Raw genomic sequence first — 27155 nt, forward strand, 5'->3', positions numbered from 1 at the left:
AGTTTGTGTTGTTTTTCTGTAAAGTAAATCTCTTCCTGTCCCCAAATCTTCAGTAAAGTGTGTTGCACACACAGGTGCCTTGGGCTAACAATGAACAAACGACACATAATACTTACTATGTATCATATGCTATTGTGAGAACTTTACAGACACAAATTTATTTAATCTTCATAATAAAATTATGAAGTTGGTACTATTGTTCCATTTTTTTAAAATTGAAGTATAGTTGACGTACAAGCTTCAGGTTAAAACATGGTGACTTGACATTTATATACATTACAAAATGGTCTCCATGATAAGTGTAGTTACCATCTGTCACCATACAACGCTATTACAATATTATTGATTATATTCCCTGTGCTGTATTTTTCTTCTCCATGACTTATTTATTTTATAACTGGAAGTTCCTACCCTTTAATCCCCTTCACCTATTTAGTCTGCCACCCTCTCCCACTCCCCTTTCATAAACACGTTTGTTCCCTATTTATGAGTCTGTTTCTGTTTTGTTCATTTGTTTTGTTTTTTAATGTTTATTTATTTGTTTGTTTGCTTATTTATTTATTATTTTTGAGAGAGAGAGAGAGACAGACAGAGCGTGAGCAGGGGAGGGGCAGAGAGAGAAGGAGACATAGAATCTGAAGCAGGGTCCAGGCTCTGAGCTGTCAGCACAGAGCCCAACACAGGACTCGACCTAGTGAACTGTGAGATCATGACCTGAGCTAAAGTCAGCCATTTAACCAACTGAGCCACCCTGGTGCCTTTGTTTTGTTTTTTTAGATTCCACATATGAGTGAAGTCATATTATACTTGTCTTTCTCTGACTGACTAATTTCACTTATCATTATACCCTCTAGATCCATCCATGTTGTTGCAAATGGCAAGATTTCATTTTTTTATGGCGGAGTAATATGCCATTGCATATCTATATTTATAGCTACACACACATACACACACACGCACCACATCTTTATCCATTCATCTCTGGATGGATACTTGGGCTGCTTCTATATCTTGGCTATTGTAAATAATGTGGCAATAAACATAAGAGTGCATATATCTTTTCTAATTAGTGTTTTAATTTTCTTTGGGTAAATACTCAGTAGTAGAATTACTGCATCATATGGTAATTCTATAGTAATTTTGAAGAGAACCTCCCTACTGTTTTCCACAGTGGTTGCACCAGCTTCCATTCCCAGCAGCACTACACAAGGGTTCTTTTTATCCACATCCACACCAACACTTCTTATTTCTTGTGATTTTGATTTTAGCTATTCTGACAGGTGTGAGGTGATGTGATATCTCATTGTAGTTTTGACTTACATTTCTCTGATGATGAGTGATGTTGAGCATCTTTTCATCTGTCTGTTGGCCATCTGTATGTCTTCTTTGGAAAAATGTCTGTTCATGTCTTCTGCCCATTTTTAATGGGATTATTTGTGTGGTTTTGGTGTTGAGTCATATAACTTCTTTATATATTTTCGATATGGACCCCTTATCCAATATATCATTTGCAAATATCTTCTCCCACTTGGTAGGTTGCCTTTTGTTTTGTGGATGGTTTCCTTTGCTGTGCAAAAGCTTTTTATTTTGATGAAGTCCCAATAGTTTATTCTCACTTTTGTTTCCTTTCCCAAAGGAGGCATATAGAAAAATGTTTCTATGGCTCACGTTAAAGAGATTACTGCTTGTATTTTCTCTAGGAATTTTATGATTTCAGACCCCACATTTAGGTCTTCAATCCATTTTGAGTTTATTTTTGGATATGCTGTAAGCAGGTAGCCCAGTGTCATTCTTTTGCATGCAGCTGTCCAGTTTTCCCAGCACCATTTGTTGAAAAGATTTTTTTCCCCATTGTATACTCTTGCCTCCTTTGTTGTAGATTAATTGACCATGTAATCCTGGGTTTATTTCTAAGCTGTCTATTCTGTTACATTGATCTATGTGTCTATTTTTGTATATCACATCTTCTTATTCATTCATCTACTGATGAATAGCTGGGTTGCTTCCACATCTTGGCTATTGTAAATAATGCTGCAATAAACAGAGGAGTACATATGTCTCTTTGCATTAGCATTTTTGTTTTCTTCAGGTAAATACTCAGAAGTGGGATTGCTGGATTGTATGGTATTCCTACTCTTAATTTTTTGAGGAGGCTTCATACTGTTTTCCATAGTGGATGAACCAATTTACATTTCTTTTTTTTAATGTTTATTTATTTATTTTGAGAGAGGGAGAGTGAATGAGTAGGAGAGGGGCAGAGAGAGAGAGAGAGAGAGAGAGAGGGAGAATGAGAATCTCAAGAAGGCTCTGCCCTATCAGCACAGAGCCCAGTGCAGGGCTCGATCTCACGAACCATGAGATATCACGACCTGAGCTGAGATCAAGAGTTGGACACTTCACCAACTGAGCCACTCAGGCGCCCCCACAACTTACATTTCTACCGATAGTGCGCGAGGGTCATTATTCCGTTGTTATGGATGAAGAAACTGAGATAGAGAGAGGGCAAATAATTTTCCTATAGTCACACATGGTTAATATATTTTGAAACATCACTAGATATTAATATGCTATTTTTAATTTAAATTCCAGTTATTCAAAGTTACAAAAAGTTATACATGAAATACCTGGTGAATAAATTTTAAATGATCAAATTTGTTATATAGAGAGATACAACAAAAAGGAATGTGTGCCAGGACTGATTTTTATTTATTTGTTTGTTTTCTATTTTTCTTTTGCAAACTAAAGAAGCCCTGAGGACAAAACTCTGGTCACTGCAGAGTAAAAGGGCATTAACATAGCAAGTAAAAGACTTGAAGGTCAATGCTAAGAAGAAATTGGAGTTGGAGAGAGTAAGGAGATTGTAAATGAACTTTTTAAAAATGCCTCCCAAGGGGCACCAGCCTGGCTCAGTCCATAGGGCACGGGACTCTTGATCTTAGGATAGTGAGTTCAAGCCCCATGTTGGGCATAGAGCCTACTTAAAATAAAAAAAACCACATACATACATACATACATACATACATACTTCCCTTCAAATCTCTGGGCCCAGAGAGTTATACTCCATAGTAGTAAAATGATTTGTGGATGGGATCATGAATCTACCAGAAATTTTCTATCTTTAAGCATAAAGATATACACATTTTAACTTTAAATATTCTTGAGACATCGTGGTGAAAATAAAAGGGTGTCAGGAGGATGGAAAACATCATACATTTTATAAATGGGAGAAGGGCAGATTCCAGAAACTCATACCAGGAAGTAGGATGTTGTTCACAGGAAAAAAAAAATCCCAAAATAGTATATTAAATACATTAGTAGTATATTAAATAGTGTATTAAATGTTCTGTGGATACTTCATAAAGAAAGTTGTTGACACTTGGAATGAGTTTGAGTTTTCTCGGAATGTTTCATGTCAAATTATATTTTATTTTATGATAAAATTACCAGATATGTAAATTAAGGAGAAGTAATAGTTAACCTTATCCTGGTTTTAGCAAGATGTTTACAGAGTCAGTTGATGTCACTATAGAAATGATGAAAAATGTGACAAGATTCTAATATGGTTTGCTGGGTTACATGGGTTAAATCACTCATGTCAATGTGAACTGATTCAGGGCCTTTAAAACTGTCCTGCATGGTGTCGAGGACTTAAGAAAGCATTTTTATTAAATTTCTAGATGACAAATTTGGGAGCAATATTTAATGAGTTAAATAACAGAGTCAAGATTAATAATGATCTTCTTATTTTGGAATCATTACCTCAAACCAACAAGAATATTATTTAATCCTACAATTAAGTCTAGGGCTAGATTGAACAGGTATGAGCTTTTGGATAATGGCTCAAAGGAATATCCTATGAAGAACTATGGGCTGGCAAGGTGGTCTTCATTATTTTTACTATAACCACTAAAAACAAATGAACAAACAAACAAAAACAAAAACTTAAAGAACTCTTCCCTGGGTGGTTACATCTGTATATAATTTGGTGAGCTATGCCATTCTATGGAAGGATCCTTAAAAAACCAGGGGGATATTCAATGATAATAACACTGTTCAAGGGGCTTCAGTATACATTTTATCAATTATTCTTGAAATAGTCTTGTATGATAGCTATTACTACTCTCATTTCACAAATGGGGAACTGGGACATAATAAGATTTGCCCCAAATCATACAGCTATAATTAAGTTTTGAACACAGTCTGGCAGACTTCTCCGCCCTTATGCTTAGCCACTATGGATGCTACCTTGCAGAAGAATGACCAAGTCAGTATGATCCTAACTTAAACTGTGCCTTAACACAAGTGGTTAAAGATTGCGGGTCTGCATTTTCAAATATTTTTTTATTTTGTATGGAAAATGTGATTCTAGAGGGCATAATTAGGACAAAAAGTTTGATCAGTATCTGCTTCACATAAAGAAAGACTTTGTAATCATTAGACTTGTCCAAAATGGAATGAGCTGCTCGAAAGAAAGAAAGAAAGAAAAAGTGCGCGCGCACACGTGTGCGTGTGTGTGTGTGCATATGTGTGTGTGTGTGTGTCCGTGCTCTGGGTGCTGGAATATGGCACTGACCAAAGTTTCTGTCCTCAAGAAGTTCTTCTCAGTGTTTCAGATTTTTGCAAAATGTGTTCGAGATAGCTGGTGACTCTCTGGATTCCTGTCCAGAGGTGACGACATTTGAGTTGGGTCTGTACTAGGTGGGAATTTGGACTGGTAAATCTAAGTTTGCAATAAACTCAATGATTCTTATTTGTAAATATTTGGGTGATTTGATATTTAAGATTTTATACAACTGTTAGCTACACATACTTGAAAGAAACAGCTCACGTTACCACTATCATTTCTGAGGACAGAAACTTTGGTCACTCCTGTATTCCAGCACCCAGAGCACAGACACATACACATACAGCACCCAGAGCACACACACACATGCACACAGGCACACGCGTGTGCACACTTTCTTTTTTTCTTTTTTTGAGCAGCTCATTCCATTTTGTCCCCCCTCAGTCACTCATAGCTGTTGCTATTGTCTCAATAATTATTCAAATCAGACTGCATGATATGTCTTCACAGACCTGTCTGCAAACATTCAGAGCAGCTTTATTTTTAAAAGATAAAAACTGTAAATGGCTCAAATGTCCAGCAGTAATGAATGGAAAACATAATAACATGGAGTATTACACAGTAATAAAAAAGAATGAAATGTGCATACACACAAAAGCATGATGGTTCTTGAAAGTTGGAAGAAGGTAGACAAAGAAAGAGTCCCTGTTGTGCTATATGCTATTTAATTTATATAAAATTCTAGAATATGTAAACTAATCTCTAGTGACAAGACAGATCAGTGGCTGCCTGTGGATAGGGCTGGAGGGTGGTGGAGGGAGGGGTGGATTACAAAGGAGTGTGTGGAGGCTTTCAGGAGTAATGACATACATTCTCTTCATCATGGTGGTGGTTGCACACATGTCACAACTCACCAGCCTATATACATTTTAACATAGGCATTTTGTGATATGTCTGTTATACCTCAATAAAGCTGACATGAAAACAAGAAACTGCGTGGAAGGACATACAGGAAACTGGAAGTGGCAATTAGCTCTAAGGTTAGGATTGGGGAAGGGATGAGTTTGTTTTTCCTTTGTGTGCTGTTTAAATTTTATGAAAAAAAAGGTAAAACAAAATATTTATTTTTATTTTTTTAAGATTTTTTATTTTCAAGTAATCTCTATACCCAACATGGGGCTCAAAGCCATGACCCCGAGATCAAGAGTCACATGCTCCACCTACTGAGCCAGCCAGGCGCCCCTGAAACAAAACGTGTTAAAGATAAAACTGTTCACACGAACAAAAAAATCCAGGCCATTTTGAGCCTAGAAATTAATGGGTTTGGAAAAACTGCTCAAAATTCTTGCGTATGGAACAAAACAGGCTGCTTTAAGAAGCTGTGCAGGGGTGACCTCGTTACTGAGTACCTTAAAGGCTGAGCTGTAAGTCCTCTCAAGAGCTTTCCTCACGTTCCTCTTTCCTTGGGGTCAAAGTCTTTGGGACTCAGCAGTAATCAGAGAATAACATTCTGCCGCCCTGGGATTAAATGAGAGGTCTTTAGGTTAAGAAATCTGGTTATTGTTCACTGTTAACAACACGTACTTAGTACTTAAAACATGCAAGCCACCAGGATGGGTACTAATCGTCTTTGTTGTCGGTTATAAGCCCCACTGTCTCCGCTAACCTGTGCAAAGCATTCTGCCTGAGGACTTTAGATACAGTATCTCCTTTAGTCCTCACAGCCATCTAGGATACGGATATTATTTTTAACCGTCATTTTATGGGTAAGGACATTGAGTCAAACTGAATCTGTTACCCAAGGTAATAGAGTTAATAAGTAGTAGAGCTAGGATTTTAATCTAGGCAGCCTTCCTCCAGAACCAGTGTACTTAACCATGACTTTATACTGCCTCTCTAAGGATACTGAAATGAAAGAGGTAGAGTCCCTGCTCTTGAAGCGCCCATGATCTGGTGGAGGAGATTGGCACAGAGACCATTGACTCCAGCATGTGAAAAGCACTATAACGAAGGTGCATATGAGGTAACACGAAAGGACTAAGGAAGGCTCCCTGCCTTGCCTTGGGGAAAATAGGCAAAGTGGCATTTAAGCTGGACCTTGAGGTATAGGTGGGATCCTCCATGGAGAGAAGGGGGAAAGAGTATGCAGGTAAAGGGAACTGCAGGCACAAAAGGCAATGGAAAATGAAACCCGAAAGCATATCGGGTTTGGAGAAAAGCAATAGTTTGAAATGAGAAAAGGGTGGTGCAGCAGGAGGTGAGAGTGGAAGCAGCTTTGAGAGGCTTTGCCAGGAGCTGAGGTGCCACAGGAGGTGGGTGAGCAGAGTAACAGCGTCAGAGCTATGGCAACCATTCTGGTTTAACTCACCTCGACAAGTTAATGAGGAGAGCCTGAGACTTTTGCCACAGTTTCAAAAACCCCTGAGCTCAAACTGGTTCTGCCTAGCTCTGTTTATCGTTGATTTGTTTTTGCTTGGGCTGTTGGTTCTAGAAGGGGCAGGAAGCGGACCTAGCAAAATACTAGCTATTTTCCTGTGAAATAGAAAGAACACCATGTAGCCTCGCTTGTCCATTGTTATTGCTACCCACATGAGAGGTACTCTGTTGGTATGCCTTTAACTGCAACTGAGAGAAAAATCGAGTTGCATAAGGAATTTATCAGCTCATGATGTTAGAAAGTCCAGAGGCGGCTAGTTTCAGGTGAGGCTCGATCTAGCAGCAAAAACAATGCCTTCTCTTCTTCCCTGCTCTCTTCTTAAGAAAGCTGACTCCCTTTGGGGTCCCAGGATGACTTAACACAGCTCCCAGGGCTACCTGCTTTCTCATTTACACTCAGCAGGAAAGAGAGCATCTTTGTCTTTGTCTGAGAGTCACCCTGATTACAACAGCTTTGGTCACATGCACCCTTTAAATCAATCATAGTGGCAGTGGATAAAATGCAGTGATTACCTTAGCTTTCAGGGGTCTACTGCTTGACCTCTGAAGTCAGGAAAAGAGTTGTCTTCCCTAGGGCCACACAGACTTCCAAACGTAAATAAAACAGGACTACTGGAAAAGTGAAAAGGGGTCAATGAACAGCCATCTTCGGCAGTCAGGTATTAGAGGTTCAGAGGACTCGCTCAGTTAAAGCCTTGGTTTTCACATAACCTCCTTCATCGTTGTTAGTGCCCCCCCCCCCCAAACTTCATACTCCCAGCAACCTCTATTTAATCCAGTGATTCCTAACACCCTCAGAGATTCTGAGTTCATTGGCCGAGACATCAGTATTGTGTTTTCAGCTCACCAGATGATTCCAGTGGACAGCCAGAGCTGAGAACCACTGCTTTTATCTTTTATTAATGCCACTTCTTCAGTCTCAGGTTCGGTTTTATGTACAGCTGAAGTGGGCTGAATCTAAACAAATAAGAAGAATATAGGCAAACATAATAAAAATTAGTAATAACTAACACTAATTCAGATTTACATGTTCCTTGCACATTGCAAGGTGTTTTACCTGCATTATCTCATTGTATCCACTCAACCATCTTATTGAGATAGAGAATAATATCTCTTTTTCACAGGTGAGAAAACTGAGACCCAGAGAACTTAGCTTAGTTGTCCAAGGTCCTGCATCTAGGATGTGGTTAAAATAGGACTTGAACCCAGGTAGATCAGACTCCACAGTTCCATGCACTTAACCTGTTATACATTGTTTGGAGCCATGAGTATGAGAGATCTCATTTATGGTTCATTTCCCAACCGTTTTTAGGTCCTGATACATTTTTTTGTCAGGCCCTGCCAGGTGACATTTGGGTGGGTTTTATTTTTAAGCCACCTCTTAGTGTCTCTTATGCCACCTACCACATTTTATATACCTTGTATTACACACACACAGATTACACCCAGTGTATATCTGTAGGTATAAAATGGGGTGTGACCTAAATATGTGTTCACAAATTACACACTGTGCATTTGGTGTTTATATCTGTACATACACCTATATTTCATACACATATAAAAGTTGTCGATATTGTGTAAGGGAGAGAACAGGACTAGCACTGTGACCTTAGGCAAATCAACCTAAATTTGTTAATTCCTTTTTCTCATCTCTAAAATGGGAAAATGATGCTTGCTTTTCTTTTCTTAATTTTTTTAATGTTTATTTATTTTTGAGACAGAGAGAGAGAGAGAGAGAGAGAAAGACACAACGTGAGGGGGGAAGGGTCAGAGAGAGAGGGAGACACAGAATCCGAAGCAGGCTCCAGGCTCTGAGCTGTCAGCACAGAGGCGGTCATCGAAGTCACAAACCGTGAGATCATGACCTGAGCCGAAGTCGGACACTTAACTGACGGAGCCACCCAGGTGCCCCAATGCTTGCTTTTTCTAACTGCATGATTATCTGAGGATCAAATGGGATCCCAAATGCAGCAAGGAGTCTTGGGCGTACATATTTTGCTGGCTAATGAGCTGTAAATACATATGATGGGTTGGCATCGTCTTTTACAGAGTAATACTGCGTTTCTGTGTCTCCTAGTGATGAGCCGTGAGGTCCCCCTCCTCTTGCTTTCTCGTCTACTGACAAACCTTTGGATTCTGTATAATATGCATGGATCAGAGGTCGTGAATTTAATAGAAAGCAGAGGAAAGGACAGAGGAAAGGGAAAGAGTGGGAGAGGCATTTTTATGAGTTTTACAATTTACATAGTGCCGTGTTGTTTTACTATAAAAGAAGTCACCGTTGGCTCAGATGGAAGGAAATGGGCCTTTTTATACACGGTTGAGATGTAAATTGCACTAACATTTTGGAGACTTACTCCTTACATTGGAGATCAGTCTAGCAATCCCATTTTTTTAAAATGTTTATTTATTTTGGAGAGAGAGGGAGAGCGAGTGGGGGAGGGGCAGAGAGAGAGGGAGACAGAATCCGAAGCAGGCTCCAGGCTCTGAGCTGTCAGCACAGAGTGCAACTCAGGGCTCAGACTCACAGACTGCCAGATCATGACCTGAGCTGAAGTCAGACGCTTAGCCAACTGAGCCACCAAGGCTCCCCATAGCGATCCCATTTTGTGATAAATACAAAATTTGAAAATGTAAGCTCATATTTATACCAAGATTTAACAGAAAAAGATAGAAAAGATAGATAACGAATAGCAGTGGTTATCCCTGGCAGGTGGCAGTGTCTGGGAGGCGAAGTTTCGCTTTTTACTTTATATTCTTCTGGGTGATTTGAACTTTTGCCTACAGGCATTTTTTGCAAAAAAAAAAAAAAAAAAAAAGAGAGAGAGAGAGAGAGAAATGCAGAGGATAGCTAGATGTGCACACATCAGCCATGCTCCTGTGTTCTTAATCCTTGGCTCCTCTCTGCAGGCAGGCCCAGCGGTCCCTGGAGGGTGCTGACCCTTGCCTGGCAGGCCCTCCTCGTGTTGTGCTGCTTCGCAGTCCATTACCAGCTGCTTAACCAGCAGGTTCCTGGTGGCTGGTCAGCTGGAACTGCTTCCTGACGACAAACAGGAAGGATGAAGCAGCCTGTGAAGCAGCTTCCCTCATTGGCCTCATTGACAGAAAAAAAAAAAAATTTAAATCTTACAACATTGAGGAGAACTTCATGCTATTAATAACTCCTCAAGCCTTTTCCTGGAGAGGGGAACGAGCCAGCTTTAGGTTGCCCTGGAGGAACCTTTGCACTTGCCTGCGTTAACAAGCCTTTACAAGCCTCCAGTCCCAGGTCCTGATGACTTGTCCTCCACACTTGCTTATGGCTTTGGCTCCATAATCTCATGGCGATCCTGACCCCCTCCGTGAAACTGGAGCCTCCTCTACAGCAAAATAAACCTCCCCACCATTCAGGCAGCTTGCCTTCTCTTATGCAGGATGCTGGAAAGAGTTCAGGGAAAAGAGAGATTAAGGCAGGCAAGGAAATAAGGTGAGAGTTCCTGGTAGATGATAGCAAATCCCTGCTCTGACACTTCCTGGCTGTGTGGCTGTAGGGAAATTACTTCACCTCTCTGAACCTAAACTTCCTCATCTGTAAGACAGGGAAAATAAACCTGGTGCCTTATAGGGTTGGAGGCGCTGTGACTTATAAAGGGCTTCGTACTGTCCGTTTGGAAAGAGGAAGGGTCAGTAAGTGTGACCTGTATGGGTCTCATTAGCGCTCACATCCCACAATGGCAGTGGTTCAGAATTTGGGCTCTGTTATTTATTACACGTGTGACTTTGAGCAAACCTCATTGGGCTTCCATTTTCTCCCGGGCAAAATGGATATAAGGATTCCCATCTCATATGGAATCTTGTAAAGATGAGCTGGCATCATGCACACAAAACAGTAAGGTGGCCAGACACAGGCATTCAGGAAATGGGGGCGTTTACAGTTTGCTGATGAAAAATTGGCATATTCCCTGTAAAACATAGGAGTTTTGCAAAACCAGTTCTAAACCCCTGGCTGCCCAGTCCCCAAAGGCTCAGAGAATGAACAGTTTCTAATCCCGTATCTACTCCTGAACTCCTGTCCTGTAAGGTGTTCCGTCTTCATCTCCTTTCTCGCTCTTCCAGCTTCTCCTTGTCTCCCTGCCTAGGCCTCTCATTAGTCCAATTAATAAACTGTTGCTGTCACTTCAGTTCAGCCCCAGGACCAGCGTCCCTTGTGGATGCGCCATTATGCTGGGGAAGTGAATTGTGGGGCACCCTCATTTCCACAGGGGAGTGGAACAAGGACCTGGGGTTGGCAGGAGATGGACCTCCCTGGGCCCCAGTCTCGTAGAACATCAACAGGATAATCAGTGAGAACTTCATTATCCAGAATGAGAGTCTGGCTGTTTGGCACATCACCAGGGTCCCATTTATGGGCTGGAAGGTTCTGGCCTGAGGCCTCTGGCTTTCCACGCACTGGCCTTCAGCTCCCCCTTGAACATGTACACACACACACACACACACACACACACACACAATGCAGGCACGCACACAATTTCCCTGGGCTTTTAGTAAGCTAAAGAGTTTGTGGGTACATTCCAGGCCTGGAAGGCTGGTGAGCCGAGTGAAGCTGATGCTGGAGGGCCCAGAAACGCATGACTGCTCTTGCTGATTGCTGAGAATAACCAAGCCCTGAGGTTCCCAAGAGCCCATTAAACCATCACAAGTGTCTCATCCCTAGTGAGAGCAGTCCCCCACCTCCCGGCCTTGGAAAGATAAAGGACCAGGCCTGGGGAGTGGCCCAGCTGGCTGAAAACAAGAAGATGGGACTATTGGGTTAGCTCAGAAGCTCCAGCAGCCCGGGGACAGGTTGGTTTGCTAGGTACACAATGGAGTCCGCATTCACAGCCTCCTCCCTGACATCCTATGGTGTGAAACTGGAGTTTATGATGAGGACAGGGGAGGGTAGGGGGCATGGTTTGATGGGGAGTTATTTCCCCAGCCAGTTATATCATTCATACCTGTTCAGGCATACATTTAGGGGAAACGGGGTTCCTATCAAAGTCATGTGCGCTGACACCTGGCTCTCACCTGCTGCCCTGTCAGCACTTCTATTTGCCACCCAGAATTATGAGCTTCCATGCTGGCCTTAGCCCAAGCTGAACGTGGAGAGGGATACGTTTTCTTTCACTTCTTTGTCTAATTCCCCACAACCACAAAAACACACGTGCTGTGTATAATAGACTTCACGGTAGGTCTCCGAGTGTGGTTCTCAAAATATAGTCCATAGGCCAGCTGCATCATCATCACCTGGGAACTTGTTAGAAATACAGATTCTTCAGCATTACCCCAGGCCTACAGAATTAGAAATTCTGGGAGCCAGCCCAACAATTTGTTTATTAACAAGCCCTTCAAGCGATTCTGATACCTGCTGAAATTTAAGGACCATTACTGTATGTTTGAAGATACCTTGAAAAAAATCACAGTATAGGGAAGGAGACTAAATTCAAACAGAATTGTAAATAGGACTGTTTACAAGCCCATAGGAATATAAAAAGTGTCTTTCATGGAGTTTTGCTTCCCTCTCTGGAGGCCCACATGAAGAGGTTGATTTCTTCCCATATAAAAACAATCCTAAGCATGTGCTCACACACATACCACACACACACACATGCACACACACGCACACACGAGAACCCATTCCCCACCTTTTCTCTACAGAGGCCACAACATTCTTGAATTTTGTGTTTACCATTTACATGCATGCTTTTATTACATATTTACTACATATAATTTTTTGCATATTTTAAACTTTGTGTATTTTGGACACACCAGACATATCTGCTGGCAGTTTGCTTTTTTCATTTGTCATTAAGTTTTGAGATTTATTTTAGGTGCTACTACATCTATTTTTTTGTTGGTGGACTTTTAGATTGATCCAATTTCCTTTTTTCCCCCAAATTTTTATTTGAATTCTAGTTAGTTAAGGGGTGCCTGGGTGGCTCAGTCAACTGAGCATCCGCCTTCAGCTCAGGTCATGATTTCACAGTTTGTGAGAACTGAGCCCTGCATTGGGCTCACTGCTATTGGTGTGGAGCCTGCTTCAGATCCTCTGTCCCCCTCTCTCTTTCCCCCTCCCCCCACTCTCTCTCTCTCAAAAATAGACATTAAAAACTAAATTATAGTTAGTTAACATTCAACTTTCAACTATTATAACTAATCCTGCAATTAACACTCAAGTATGTCGATGTATAAGAGTTTCTCTAGGATAGCAATCCCTATCAAAATAACACCAGCATTCTTCACAGAGCTAGGACGAACAATCCTAAAATTTGTATGGAACCAGAAAAGACCCTGAATAGCCAAGGAAATCTTGAAAAAGAAAACTGAAGCCGGAGGCATCACACTCCCGGACATCAAGACGTAATACAAAGCTGTAATCATCAAGACAGTATGGTACTGGCACAAAAACAGAGACTCAGATCAATGGAACAGAATAGAGAACCCAGAAATGGTCCCACAAACGTATGGCCAACTAATCTTTGACAAAGCAGGAAAGAATGTCCAATGGAATAAAGACAGTCTCTTCAGCAAGTGGTGCTGGGAAAACTGGAGAGCAACATGCAGAAGAATGAACCTGGACCACTTTCTTACATCATACACAAAAATAAACTCAAAATGGATGTAAGACCTAAATGTAAGACAGGAAGCCATCAAAATCCTCCAGGAGAAAGCAAACAAAACCACTTTGACCACTTTGACCACAGCAACTTCTTACTCAACACATCTCCGGAGGAAAGGGAAACAAAAGCAAAAATGAACTACTGGGACCTCACCAAAATAAAAAGCTTCTGCACAGCGAAGAAAACAATCAGCAAAACTAAAAGGCAACCAACAGAATGGGAGAAGATATTTGCAAATGACATATCAGATAAAGGGTTAGTATCCAAAATCTATACAGAACTTATCAAACTCAATACCCAAAAACAAATAATCCAGTGAGGAAATGGGCAAAAGACATGAATAAACACTTCTCCAAAGAAGACAGCCAGATGGTGAACACATGAAAAAATGCTCAACATCACTCATCATCAGGGAAATACAAATCAAAACCACATGGAGATACCACCTCACACCAGTCGGAATGGCTAACATTAACAACTCAGGCAACAACCTATGTTGGCGAGGATGTGGAGAAAGAGGATCTTTTTTGCACTGTTGGTGGGAATGCAAACTGGTGCAGTCACTCTGGAAAACAGTATGGAGGTTCCTCAAAAAACTCAAAATAGAACTACCCTATGACCCAGCAAATGCGCTACTAGGTATTTATCCAAGGGATACAGGTGTGCTGTTTCGAAGGGACACATGCACCCCCATGTTTATAGCAGCACTATCGACAATAGCCAAAGTATGGAAAGAGCCCAAATGTCCGTCGACAGATGAATGGATAAAGCTGTGGTGTATATATACAATGGAGTGTTACTCAACAATCAAAAATAATGAAATCTTGCCATTTCCAACTACATGGACGGAACTGGAGGGTATTATGCTAAGTGAAATTAGAGAAAGACAAATATCATATGACTTTACTCATATGAGGAATTTAAGATACTAAACATATGAGCATAAGGGAAGGGAAGCAAAAAAGTATAAAAACAAGGAGGGAGACAAAACATAAGAGACTCTTAAATATAGAGAACAAACAGAGGGTTGCTGGAGGGGTTGTGGGAGGGGGGATGGGCTAAATGGGTAAGGGACATTAAGGAATCTACTCCTGAAATCATTGTTGTACTATATGCTAACTAACTTGGATGTAAACTAAATAATAAATAAATTAAAAAAGAGTTTCTCTAGGGTATATACCTATGAATGGAATTACTGGATTATAGTAGTGTGAATCTTCAACTTTGCTAGATCCAAGTTATTCTTTGAAGTGGTTATATTAATTTATGCTGCTGCAATAATAAGGTATAAGAGTTCCTGTTGCTCATGGCCAACATTTGGTATTGTTAGACTTTAATATTTATGTTACATTTGTCAATTTTTAGATGTGAATGGTATTTTTTGGGGGGTAGTTTTAATTTGCATTCATCTGATTAATATTAAAGTTGAATATTTTTTATAATGTTTATTTGGCCATTTGGTTAATTCTGTGATTTCATGTTTATTTCTTTCCCTTGTTTTTCTATTGGGTTGTTTATCTTTTCTCTAGTGAAGTGAGGATTTTTTTTTAATGTTTATTTATTTTTAAGATAGAGCACGAGCAGGGAGAGGAAGAGAGAGAGGGAGGGAGAGAAGCCCAAGCAGACTCCATGCTTTTGTCAGTACAGAGCCTAATACGGGGCTCGATCTCAGATCTCACAAACTGTGAGATCACAACCTGAGCCGAAATCAAGAGCTGGATGCTTAACTGACTGAGCCACTCAGGAGCCCTGAGGAATTTTTTACATACTCTGGGTAGGCATTATAAATTTCTTCTTTCATTCGTAGCTACTATTTTCACATTATTTATGGTGTTTTGTGGTTTGGATGTTTTTCATTTTAATATAGTCAGATTTATCGACATTTTTCCATCTAGTTGGTGCTCTTTGAGTCATGGTTACAAAAGATTTCTGTGTCAGTGAAGGCTGAGATGCCATAACAAAGAGACCCCAAAATGCTGTGCATTAAAGAACAGATACATTTATTCTCTCACAAAACAGTCCCGAAGATTGCTGAGGTGGCTTTGCTGAACAGAGACATTCAGGGACCCGGGTTCATGCCATCTGGTGAGTCTGCCATCCCCTTGGGCATATCACCATGGTTATAATCAAAGTTGAATTGCTGCCATATTCAAATTCCAACCAGCAGGAAAAGGAAGGAGGGCGTGGTGGAGGCATACCAATGTCAAGTTCCAGAGCTGTAATTGGCAGTCAGCATTTCTGCTTATATCCCATTGTAAGAAATTGATTTCATTATGAGACCTATCTGCAATGTGATTATTATGGAAGAATAGGAGAGTAGATTTGGTGAGCAAAGAGTAGTTTCTGTCTACCTTCTCTACCCAAGGTCTTTATTCCATTAGGGTTTTATGTTTGTTATAATGTGAGCTAGGGATCTCTTTTATTTTATTTTTTTACATTCCAGCATATTTGTTGTTTGTATTGTGACCTGTGTCTTATATCAATCTCCCTGTGGGCGTGACTTGATTTCTGGACTCTGTATTCTGTTCTTGTTGTTTATCCCTATACCTCTTCCCCACTTTCTTAATCACTAGAGTAGTATTTTATAAGTCTTATTGTTTGGAAGAATCAGCTCCTTGACTTAGCTGTTTTTTTTATAAAGATAGTCTTGGTTCTTCTTGGACCTTTGCTCTTTATAATTTTAGAATCAAGTTGTCGAGTTTCATAAAATTCTTTCTTGGAATTGTGCTGCACTTATGGATTCATTTTGGCAGATTTGTCAGTCTTAACCTTTCTATGACACACTATAACATATGTAAAAGTGTAAAAAAATAGAAATCTACATTTTGGTTGTCAAGCAAAACCGATGTAACCACCTTCCAGGTCAAGAAACAGAATATTGCTGGAACTCCAGAAGTTCCCTGTATGTTGCTTACCAATCACAATCATTCTCCTCCTGCATTAGAGGTCACCACTCTTAGCTTTTCTAGGAATAATTACCTTTTCTTTATAGTTTACTGTCTGTGTATGCATCTCTCAATAACATTTCCTTTGTAAGCTTTATATGAAAAAAGTAATTTGGATCATTGGCTCAATATTATGTTTGGGTTGTTTCCAGTGTTGAGCAATTATAATAAGGCTGCCATCTACATTTTGGTGCATGTGCCCAGGTACATAAGCATGCCTGTCTCTAAAGTGTATACCTAAATGTGGAATTGCTGCCTTATGATACATGTACATTTTCAGCTTTATTAGATAATCCCATGCTGTTTTCCGAAGTGATTGTGCTAATTCCCATTCCCATTAGCCTTTGATGAGACACCTCATTGCTCTATTTTCTTTTCTGCTTTTTTTTTTTAAATTTAAATGTTTATTTATTTATTGTTGAGAGAGTGAGAGAGAGAGCAAGCAAGCGAGTGCAAGTGGGGGAAGGGAAGTAAGAGGGGTACAGAGGATCCCAAGTGGGCTCTGCTGACAGCAGTGAGCTAGATGTGGGGCTCAAACTTGCGAACCACAAGATCATGACCTGAACCAAAGTCGGTTGCTCAACCAACTGAGCCACCCAGGCTCCTGTCATTGCTCCATTTTCTTACCAACACTTGGGATTGTCAGGTTTTATCATTTTCATCAGTCTGATAAGTGTAATGCTATTTCATTGTGGTTTTAATAGTCCACTTCCCTGACACATAAAGAGCTCAGACAGTATTTCACGTGCTTTTTGGCTATTTGTTTGTTTGTTTGTTTTTTTTTTTGAAGTGCACCTTAAAATTTTACGCCCATTTTTCTTTTGGATTGTTTGCCTTATCTCAGTTATTTTTGCAAATTCAGGATAGTTTGTTGGTTATGTATGTTGTAAATATCTTTTTTATGTATGTTTTGTGAAGTTTATTTTGATGTATTCATATTTATCATTGTTTTCTTTTATGGTGAATGATTTTTGTTTGTTTGTTTTAAGATATCCTTCCCTATTCCAAAATGAAAAAGATAGTCTTTACTGTTCTCTTCTGAAAGCTTCATGGTTTTACTTTTCATTATTAGGCCTTGAATTGATTTTTGTACATGGTGTGAGAAGGAATCCAGTTTCATTTTTTTTCCTGTATGATTATCTAATGACCTCCGTTCCATTTATTAAAAAGTCTATCCTTTCTCCAATGATTTGAAGTTCTACCTGGGTCAAAAAATCAAATGTATGGCTAAGTCTCTGAAATGTACCAAAAATCTACGTAAATTTCCCTGTGGCAGTACTACATACTACCATTATAGTTTTATTTTATTTTCATTAACTTTTTTTAATGTTTATTTATTTTTTAAAGAGAGAGACAGAGTATGAGCAGGGGAAGGACAGAGAGAGAGGGAGACACAGAATCTGAAGCAGGGTCCAGGCCCCCAGCTGTCAGCACAGAGCCTGACATGGGGCTCGAACCCACGAACCATAAGATCATGACCTGAGCCAAAGTCGGACACTTAACTGACTGGGGCACCCAGGTGTCCCCTAATCACTATAGTTTTAATGCTTATCTTCTTTCTTTCTTTCTTTCTTTCTTTCTTTCTTTCTTTCTTTCTTTCTTTTTCTTTCTTTCTTTCTTTCTTTCTTTCTTTCTTTCTTTCTTTCTTTCTTTCTTTCTTTCTTTCTTACATTTATTTATTTTTTTAGTAATCTCTACACCCAACGTGGGACTCAAACGCATCACCCCCAGGTAAAGAGTTGCACTTTCTTCTGACTGAGACAGCCAGGTGGCCCCTTAACATCTAACTTGATATCTGGTAAAGCAAATTTTTCTACATTTCCTACTGGTATTTTTCCCTTGAAATACCATGTACATTTGGGATTTTTACTAGGATTGCATTAAGTCTACAATCAATCTGGGAGAATTGATATCTTTATGACAATGACTTTTCCAATCTAAAAGCAGAGTATAACTCTCCAGCTACTTAGGCATTTTAAGAAATACTTTTCAATAATGTTTTTTTTTTTTTTAAATGCTTATTTATTTATTTTTGAGAGAGAGAGAAGGAGGGGAGGGGCAGCGGGAGAAAAAGAGACAGAATCTTAAGCACTGTCAGCACAGGGCCCGACACGCTTGAACTCACAAACCATGAGATCATGACCTGAGCCAAAATCAAGAATTGGGTGCTTAATCGACTGAGCCACCCAAGAGCCCCTCAATAATGTTGTATTATGTTCTCCATACGCTTTTTCTCTTGCACTTCTTTGTTTGATCGCGGTATCTTTTAGTTCTATCCTAGATGTCTTGTAATTTTTATTGCTATTGCACATGCTGTCTTTTAAAAACTATATTTTATAATTGCTGATTTATTACATTAACAATTGATTTTAGTTTGTGGATCCTGTAGTCAGAGATTTGTTAAGTCTTTTTAATAATTCCAGTAGTTTACTTGAAGATTCTTTTGGATACTTTTCTTCAATCATATCCTGTATGAGTAAGGGTAGTTTTGTATCTTCTCTTAAAATCCTTAAACCTTTGATAACTTTGCTTGTACTGGTTAGGACCTCCTTCTGCACTCGTTACAACCTCTAGTACTCTGTTGTATGGAAGCAGTAATAGACATCTTTGTCTTTAACCTAAATGTAAAATGAGAATTTTAAGAAATATTTAATTAGTGGGGTGCCTGGGTGGCTCAGTCAGTTAAGTGTCTGGCTCTTGATTTTGGCTCAGGTCATGATCTCATGGTTCATGAGAAGGAGCCTTGTGTGGAGCTCGTGAAGCCTGCTTGGGATTCTGTCTTTCTGCCCCTCCTTGGCTTGTGTGTGCATGTGTGCATACTCTCTCTCAAAATAAATAAACAAACATTTAAAAAATATTTAATTAGCTTAAAAAGATTTTTTTAATGTTTACTTATTTTTGAGAGAGAGAGAGAGAGAGAGAGCAAGGGAGGGACAGAGAGAGAGGGGTCAGAGGATCTCAAGCGAGCTCTGCACTGACAGCAGAGAGCCCAGTGTGGGGCTGGAACCCATAAACTGTGAGATCATGACCTGATCTGAAGTTTGTTGCTCAATGGACTGAGATACAGCTACCTAGGTACCCCTAATTATCTTTTTTAAAAGTAGACTACACACCCAGCATGGAGCCCAACATGGGGCTTGAACTCATGACTCATGATCAAGACCTGAGCAGAGATCTAGAGTCAGATGCTTAACCGACCAAACCACCCAAGTGTCCCAGTATAATGAATATTTTTAATGTTTATATTATATTGCATTTTTTTAATATTGCATTTTTTAAAAGTTTATTTATTTATTTTGAGAGAGCCCAATGCCAGGCTCAAAGTCATGAACTGTGAGATCATGACCTGAGCCCAAATCAAGAGTTGGTCACTCAACTGACTGAGCCTTATTATATTTCATTTTTAAAGAGCTTTTTAAAATGTATTCTCTACACCTAACATGGGGCTCAAACTCATAACCCCGAAATCAAGAATTGAACACTCTATCGACTGAGTCAGCCAGGCACCCCTAGGATATTGTATTTTGTATTTTTTAAATAAAGTTTATTTATTTATTTTGAGAGAGAGAGAGAGAGAGAGAGAGAGAGAATCCCAAGCAGGGGGATTCTCACACCATCAGCATGGAGCCCGATGTGGGGTTTGAACTCCAGAACTGTGAGATCATGACCTGAACTGAAACTGAGTCAGACACTTAACTGATTGAGCCACCCAGTACCCCAATTATATTTTATTTTTAATGTTAATATTAAGTATGATGTTTGCTGCAGGTTTTGGTAAATATCTTTTATCAGCTTAAGGAAGTTCATTGTGTCTCAAGTTGGCAAAGAGTATTTATAACATGTCTGTAATATGTCTGGAATATTATGTCTAACACACATATATGATATATGATATATCTCATATAGTAGGTATTTACATATATCTTATGGCATATGTGATCTATATTATATATCATATAGTGTATATATGTGTTAAAGAAGAAAAACCATACAGGTATTTTAGTAAATGAAAAAATATATGATATACATTATATTTATAATATATGTGTAATACATATAACATGTATATACATACATACTATATCTGATAATGTAGTAAGTTGCTGGCACTCTGATTTACTTATTAAGGAGTACATTCATGCTGTTTGCTGTGCAGATGGTTTTGAGGGGAATAAGGTTGGAAAAAAGAGTTCGGTTAGGAGGCTACTGAAGTGGCATAGGTCAGACATGCTTGTGCCTTGAGCTGGTGTGGCGGTAACAGAGATGGAGAGAAGCAGTCAGGTTTTTTTTCTTCCAAGATTTTATTTAAATTCAAGTTAGTTAAGAGGTGCCTGGGTGGCTCAGTCGGTTAAGCGTCTGACTTCGTCTCAGGTCATGATCTTGTGGTTCATGAGTTTGAGCCCCACGTTGGGCTCTGCTGACAGCTCAGAGCCTGGAGCCTACTTTGGATTCTGTGTCTTCCTCTCTCTGCCCCTCCCCCACTCACACTGTCTCTCTCTCTCTCAAAAATAAACAAACATTAAAACATTTTTTAAAAAGTTCAAGTTAGTTAACATATAATGTAGTATTGGTTTCAGGAATAGAATTTAGTTATTCATCACTTACATATAACACACAGTGTTCATCAGAACAAGTGCCCTCATTAATGCCCATCACCCATTTAACTCATCCCCCCCACCTCCCCTCCAGCATCCCTCGATTAGTTCTCTATAGTTAAGAGTCTTTTATGGTTTGTCTCCCTCTTTGTTTTTATCTTACTTTATTTTTCCTTCCCTTCCCCTATGTTCATCTGTCTCGTTTCTTATATTCTATATATGGTATTTTTCTTTCTCTGACTTATTTCACTTAGCATAATACCCTATAGTTCCATCCATGTCATTGCAAATGATAAGATTCATTCTTTGTGAAGGCTGAGTAATACTCCATTGTGTATATATACCACATCTTCTTTACCCATTCATCAGTGGATGGACATTTGGACTCTTCCCATAACTTGTCTATTGTTGATAGTGCTGCTCTAAACATAGGAATGCATGCACTCCTTTGAATCTGTATTGTTGCATCCTTTGTATCAATACTTAGTGGTGCAATTGCTGGGTTGTAGAGTAGTTTTATTTTTAGTTTATTCAGGAATCTCCATACAGTTTTCCAGAGTGGCTATACCAGTTGGCATTCCCACCAACAGTGTAAGAGGATTCCCCTTTCCTCACATCCTCAACAGCGTCTGTTGTTTCCTGAGTTATTAATTTTAGCCATCCTGACAAATGTCAGGTGGTATCTTATTGTGGTTTTGATTTGTATTTCCCTGATGATGAGTGATGTTGAACATTTTTTCATGTGTCTGTTAACCATTTGCATGTCTTCTCTGGAGAAATGTTTGTTAATGTCTTCTGCCCATTTTTTTTTTTTTTCTTTTTGAGAGAGAGAGAGAGATAGAGAGTGAGCAAGTGGGGGAGGGGCAGAGAGAGAGGAAGACAGAGGATCTGAAGCGAGCTCTGCATGGACAGCAGAAAGCCCAATGTTGAACTTGAACTCACGAACCATGAGACTGTGACCTGAGCTGAAGGCAGACGCTTAACCAACTGAGTCACCCAGGTGCCCCATCTTCTGCCCATTTCTTAATAGGATTATTCATTTTTTTGGGTGTTGAGTTTGATAAGTTCTTTATAGATTTTGGATACTAGCCCTTTATCCAATGTGTCATTTGCAAATATCTTCGTCCATTCCATAGGTTGCCTTTTAGTTTTGTTGATTGTTTCCTTTACTGCACAGAAGTTCCAATAGTTCACTTTTGCTTTTGTTTCCCTTGTCTCCAGAGGCATGTCTAGTAAGAAGTTACTACAGTTGAGGTCAAAGAGGTTGCTGCCTGTGTTCTCCTCTAGGATTCTGATGTTTTCCTGTCTCACATTTAGGTCTTTCATCTGTTTTGAATTTATTTTTGTATATGGTGTAAGAAAGTGGTCCAGTTTCATTCTTCTGCATGTCGCAGTCCAGTTTTCCCAACACCATTGTTGAAGAGACTGTCTTTTTTCCATTGGATATTCTTTCCTAAGAAGCAGTCAGTTTTAAGGTATATTTTAGATTTGCTGATGGACTGGATATGGGGTAAGAGTTGGGAGCAGATGGACAATAAAGGGAAAGGGAAGACTCAAAGAGAAGTCTTAAATTTCTGGTTTTAGATTAAAAAAAAATTGTGGTAAAATATACATAACATAAAATTGACCATTTCAACCATTTTTAAGTCACAGTTCAGTGTCATTAAGTACATTTGTGTTGTTTTGGGACTATCAGCACTACCCATCTCCAGAAGTTTTTCATCATCCCAACTGAAACTTAGTATCTATTAAACAAGAACTCCCTATCTCCTCCTCCCCCCTAGCCTCTGACAACCACCATTTTATTTTCTGTCCCTATGAATTTGACTACTTTAGGTACCTCATGTAAATGGAATTAATGATATTTATTTTTTTTTGTGACTGGTTTTTATTTCACTTAGTATGTCTTCAAGTTTCATCCATGTTGTAGCATGTGTCAGAATTCCCTTCCTTTTCAAGGCTGAATAATATTGCATTGAGTGTATATAATACATTTTCTTTATCCATTCATCTGTTGATGGTCACTTGGGTTGCTTCCACCTTTTGGTTACTGTGAATAATGCTGCTATGACCATGGGTGTGCAAATATGTCTTCAAGTCCTTGCTTTTTTTGTTTTTTAAAGAATCATCTTTTTTCTTTTAAAAATACTTATTTATTTATTTATTAAAAAAATTTCTTTTAAATGTTTATTTATTTTTGAGAGACAGAGAGAGACAGAGCATGAGGAGGGGAGGGACAAAGGAAGAGGGAGACACAGAATCCGAAGCAGGCTCCAAGCTCTTAGCTGTTGGCACAGAGCCTGACGCACGGCTCGAACTCCCAAGCCGTGAGATCATGACCTGAGCCGAAGTCAGATGCTTAATTGACTGAGCCACCCAGGCACCCAGAAAAATATTTATTTATTTTTGAGACAGAGAGAGAGGGAGAGAGAGAGCGGGGAAGGGGCAGAGAGAGAGGGAGACAGAGAATTCCAAGCAGACTCCAAGCTGTTAGCACAGAGCCCATCACGGGGCTTGAACCCATGAATTGCAAGATCATTACCTGAGCTAAAATCAAAAGTCAGATGCTTAACCGACTGAGCCACCCAAGTGCCCCTATTGTTTATATTTTTGAGGAAATGCCATACCATTTTCCATAGTAGCTGCACCATTTTATATTCCCACCAACAGTGCACAAGAGTTCCAATTTCATATCACTCTTTATTTATTTTATTTTATTTTATTTTATTTTATTTTATTTTATTTTATTTTATTTTATGTTATTTTATGTTATTTTATGTTATTTATGTTATTTTATGTTATTTTATGTTATTTATTTTATTTATTATTTACTCTATAATAGCCATCCTGATGGGTATGAGGTGGTATCTCACTGTGTTTTGATTTGCATTTCCTTAATGATTAGGAATGTTGAGCATTTTTTCATGTGCTTATTGACCATTGTATATCTTCTTTAAAAAAGTTTTTTTTTAATGTTTATTTTATTTTTGAGAGAGACAGAGCGTGAGTGTGGGAGGGGCAGAGAGAAAGGGAGACACAGAATCTGAAGCAAGCTCCAGGCTCTCAGCTGTCAGCACAGAGTCCGGACACGGAGCTCAAACCCACGAACTGGTGAGATTATGACCTGAGCTGAAGTTGGATGCACAACCGACTGAGCCACCCAGGTGCTCTGTATATCTTCTTTGGAGAAGTATCTAAGTCCTTTGCCCATTTTTCAAAAAAAATTTTTTTTGCATTATTGCATTGCAGGAGTTCTTTATACATTCTGGATATTAACCCTTTATGAGATACATGATTTACAAATACTTTCTCCCATTCCAAACATTGTCTTTTCACTCTGTTGCTAGGATCCTTTGCTACACAAAAGTTTTTAATGTTGATGAAGCTCAATTTATCTGTTTTTTTCTGGCTTTATATTTTGCATCAATGAGTAATCATTATTATTTCTTCTTTGCTTTTGCAGGAAAAGGAGATAGAGGAAGGAAGAGATGGAAGGAGACAAATGCATTCTAAATAGATTTGTGCTTATTCAGTAAGAGAAGCAGTGAAGTTTTTTATTTCACTTTTTAAAAATTAAGCTTTTAATTTTAATCCCAGTATATTTAACGTACAACATAATGTTAGTTTTAGGCGTACAATGTAATGATTCAATACTTCCAAGCAACACCCGGTGCTCATCACAGCAAATGCACTCCTTAATCCGCATCATGTATTTAACCCATTCCCCTCCCCCCTCTCCTCTGGTAACCATCAGTTTGTTCTCTGTAGTTAAGAGTCTGCTTCTTGGTTTGCCTTTCTCTCTTTTTTTTTCATTTGCTCATTTGTTTTGTTTCTTAAATTCCACATTTGAATGAAATCATATGGTATTTGTCTTTCTCTGACTTACTTTGCTTAGCATTATACTCTCCAGCTCCATCCATGTTGTTGCAAATGGCAAGATTTCATTCTTTTTTATGGATGAATAACATTATATATGTATATATATGTGTGTGTGTATCATATGACAATATCACATCATATTTTATTCATCCAGTCATCTCCAGATGGACACTTGGGCTGCTTCCATAATTTGGCTATTGTAGATAATGAGAAGTAGTGAAGTTAACAATAATTTATTCAGTAACAAATATTCATTTACAATCTCTTATATTCCTGACACTGCACTTAGCACCAGGGAGATAAAATGAGTATGGGGATTTCTTACTTAGCGGGAGGACAACCAGAAAAAGTTATTTTCAGCACAATGGGATGTAATTAATATATATGAATATATAGAGGAATGCCATGGACTGTGGTTGAAAAATGGAAGTGGAAACCACTAAATGTCTAGAATAGTCAGAGAAATCTTTAAAGAGGGAGAACATAGAAGGAGAGTAAGAAATGTCTGGCCAGAGAAAGTGGGAAAGGACAACCTGTAGAAGGAACAGCATGTACAAGTAAGTATAGACATGCGTGGCCCAATTTATGAAAGGAAAATAATTTCCTGTGGCTGGAATATGGAGAAGATGGTGAGGAGGTAATGGGAAATGTGGGAGGTAGTTAGTCTGGGCCCTAACTGTGGAATCTTCAATGGTAGAAACAAGAATTTGGAATTCAATATTACAGTCAATGGGAAGTCATTAATTAAAAAAAATATTTTTTCCTGTTTTCTGAAATAATCCATTTTCATTATAAAACATTGGGGGGAAATATCAAAAACAAAATAAAAACCATTGGGAACATAAAAAATTTTTTTTTAAGATTTTATTTTTAAGTAATCTCTATACCCAATGTGAGGCTTGAACTCACAACCCCAAGATCAGGAGTCACATGCTTTACTGAGCCAGCCAGGCTTAAATGTTTCTATGTAGGGAGAAGCTAACAACATACCTATATCAGTATTCTTTGGAAAAATAGTTCTGACAGAGGGGAGAAATGGAGGACAGGAGATGAGTTCAGAAGTTATTGCATTAATACCCATAGAGAGAGAAAAGTCTGAACAGAGACAAGAGTAGTGTGGATGGAGAGGTGGGGAAAGATCTCAGACACTCCTTAGGAGAAATCAATAGAGCCCAGTGACTGACTGGATGTGGGAGGAAAGAAAGAGGGGAAAGTGTGAGTAACTTTGGGATCTCTAGTTTAGGAGAACAGAATTGGCCAGATTAGTTAGCTATGACTTAGCAAAGAGCAAAGTCCTGAGATAAGGGGAGATGGGGCAGCTAAATTTTAAGGGATGGTGTTTATACAAAAGTCTGGTGTTTATAGAAACATCTGCAACAAGGGATCCAAAGTGAGCCATTTTCTTTAGGAGTCTGGAGTTGGGGTATTCTTAGCTTATGGGCACACTGAATTCTAAAAACTCTGCTCAGGTACTTGGCACCCAAGGATTAATTAGACAGTTTTAGGACAATAAATATAAAAACTCTTTATTCCATTGTTAATGAGAAACAGGTCATTAAACTTTATTAAAAACATATTTAGTAAAGTTGGGCATATGGGCTTATTCTATGATTCTTTTTATTGCTGTAAAGTAAAAATTCATACTAAAAGCTTTTTTTTAAGTTTATTTATTTTGAAAGAGAGAGAGAGAGTGGGGAAGGGGCAGAGAGAGAGGGGGAGAAAGAGAATCCCAAGCAGGCTCCACACCATCAGCACAGAGCCTGATGTGGGACTCAAACTCACCAACCATGAGATCATGACCTGAGCAGAAGTCAAGAGTTGGACGCTCACCCAACTGAGCCACCCTGGCGCCTCCATACTAAAAGTTTAAAAAGAAAAAAATTTAGGTCATTTTATCAAGTAGGGAGTAAAATAATGTCATCATCTATTCACATATCATACATTTATTGAGTGTCTATTATATGCCAGGTACTGTGCTAGCCTGTATGGGGAATACAGAGGTATATAAGATGCACATATGTGCTATATAAGAATGGTAAAAAATAATGTGCAGGAGGAATTAAGGGCTGGGAGGGACTCCTGGATGGTGTAACCTGTACAA

The 27155-nt window shown here is 39.0% G+C and overlaps 1 protein-coding gene across 2 annotated transcripts in view; it reads left to right on the top strand.

The window, feature by feature from the left end:
• The window catches only part of LRIG2 (leucine rich repeats and immunoglobulin like domains 2), a 163437-nt gene that overhangs the window by 71005 nt on the left and 65277 nt on the right, over nucleotides 1–27155 (top strand). For both annotated transcript variants that reach the window (XM_042953467.1, XM_042953468.1), the window contains one exon: nucleotides 24639–24707. In XM_042953467.1, coding sequence (XP_042809401.1) covers nucleotides 24664–24707 — 44 coding nt within the window. In that variant the 5' untranslated portion in view covers nucleotides 24639–24663. The remainder of the gene's footprint in view (nucleotides 1–24638; nucleotides 24708–27155) is intronic.

This window comes from Panthera leo, chromosome C1 (assembly GCF_018350215.1).
Source record: "Panthera leo isolate Ple1 chromosome C1, P.leo_Ple1_pat1.1, whole genome shotgun sequence".
Lineage (NCBI taxonomy): Eukaryota > Metazoa > Chordata > Mammalia > Carnivora > Felidae > Panthera > Panthera leo.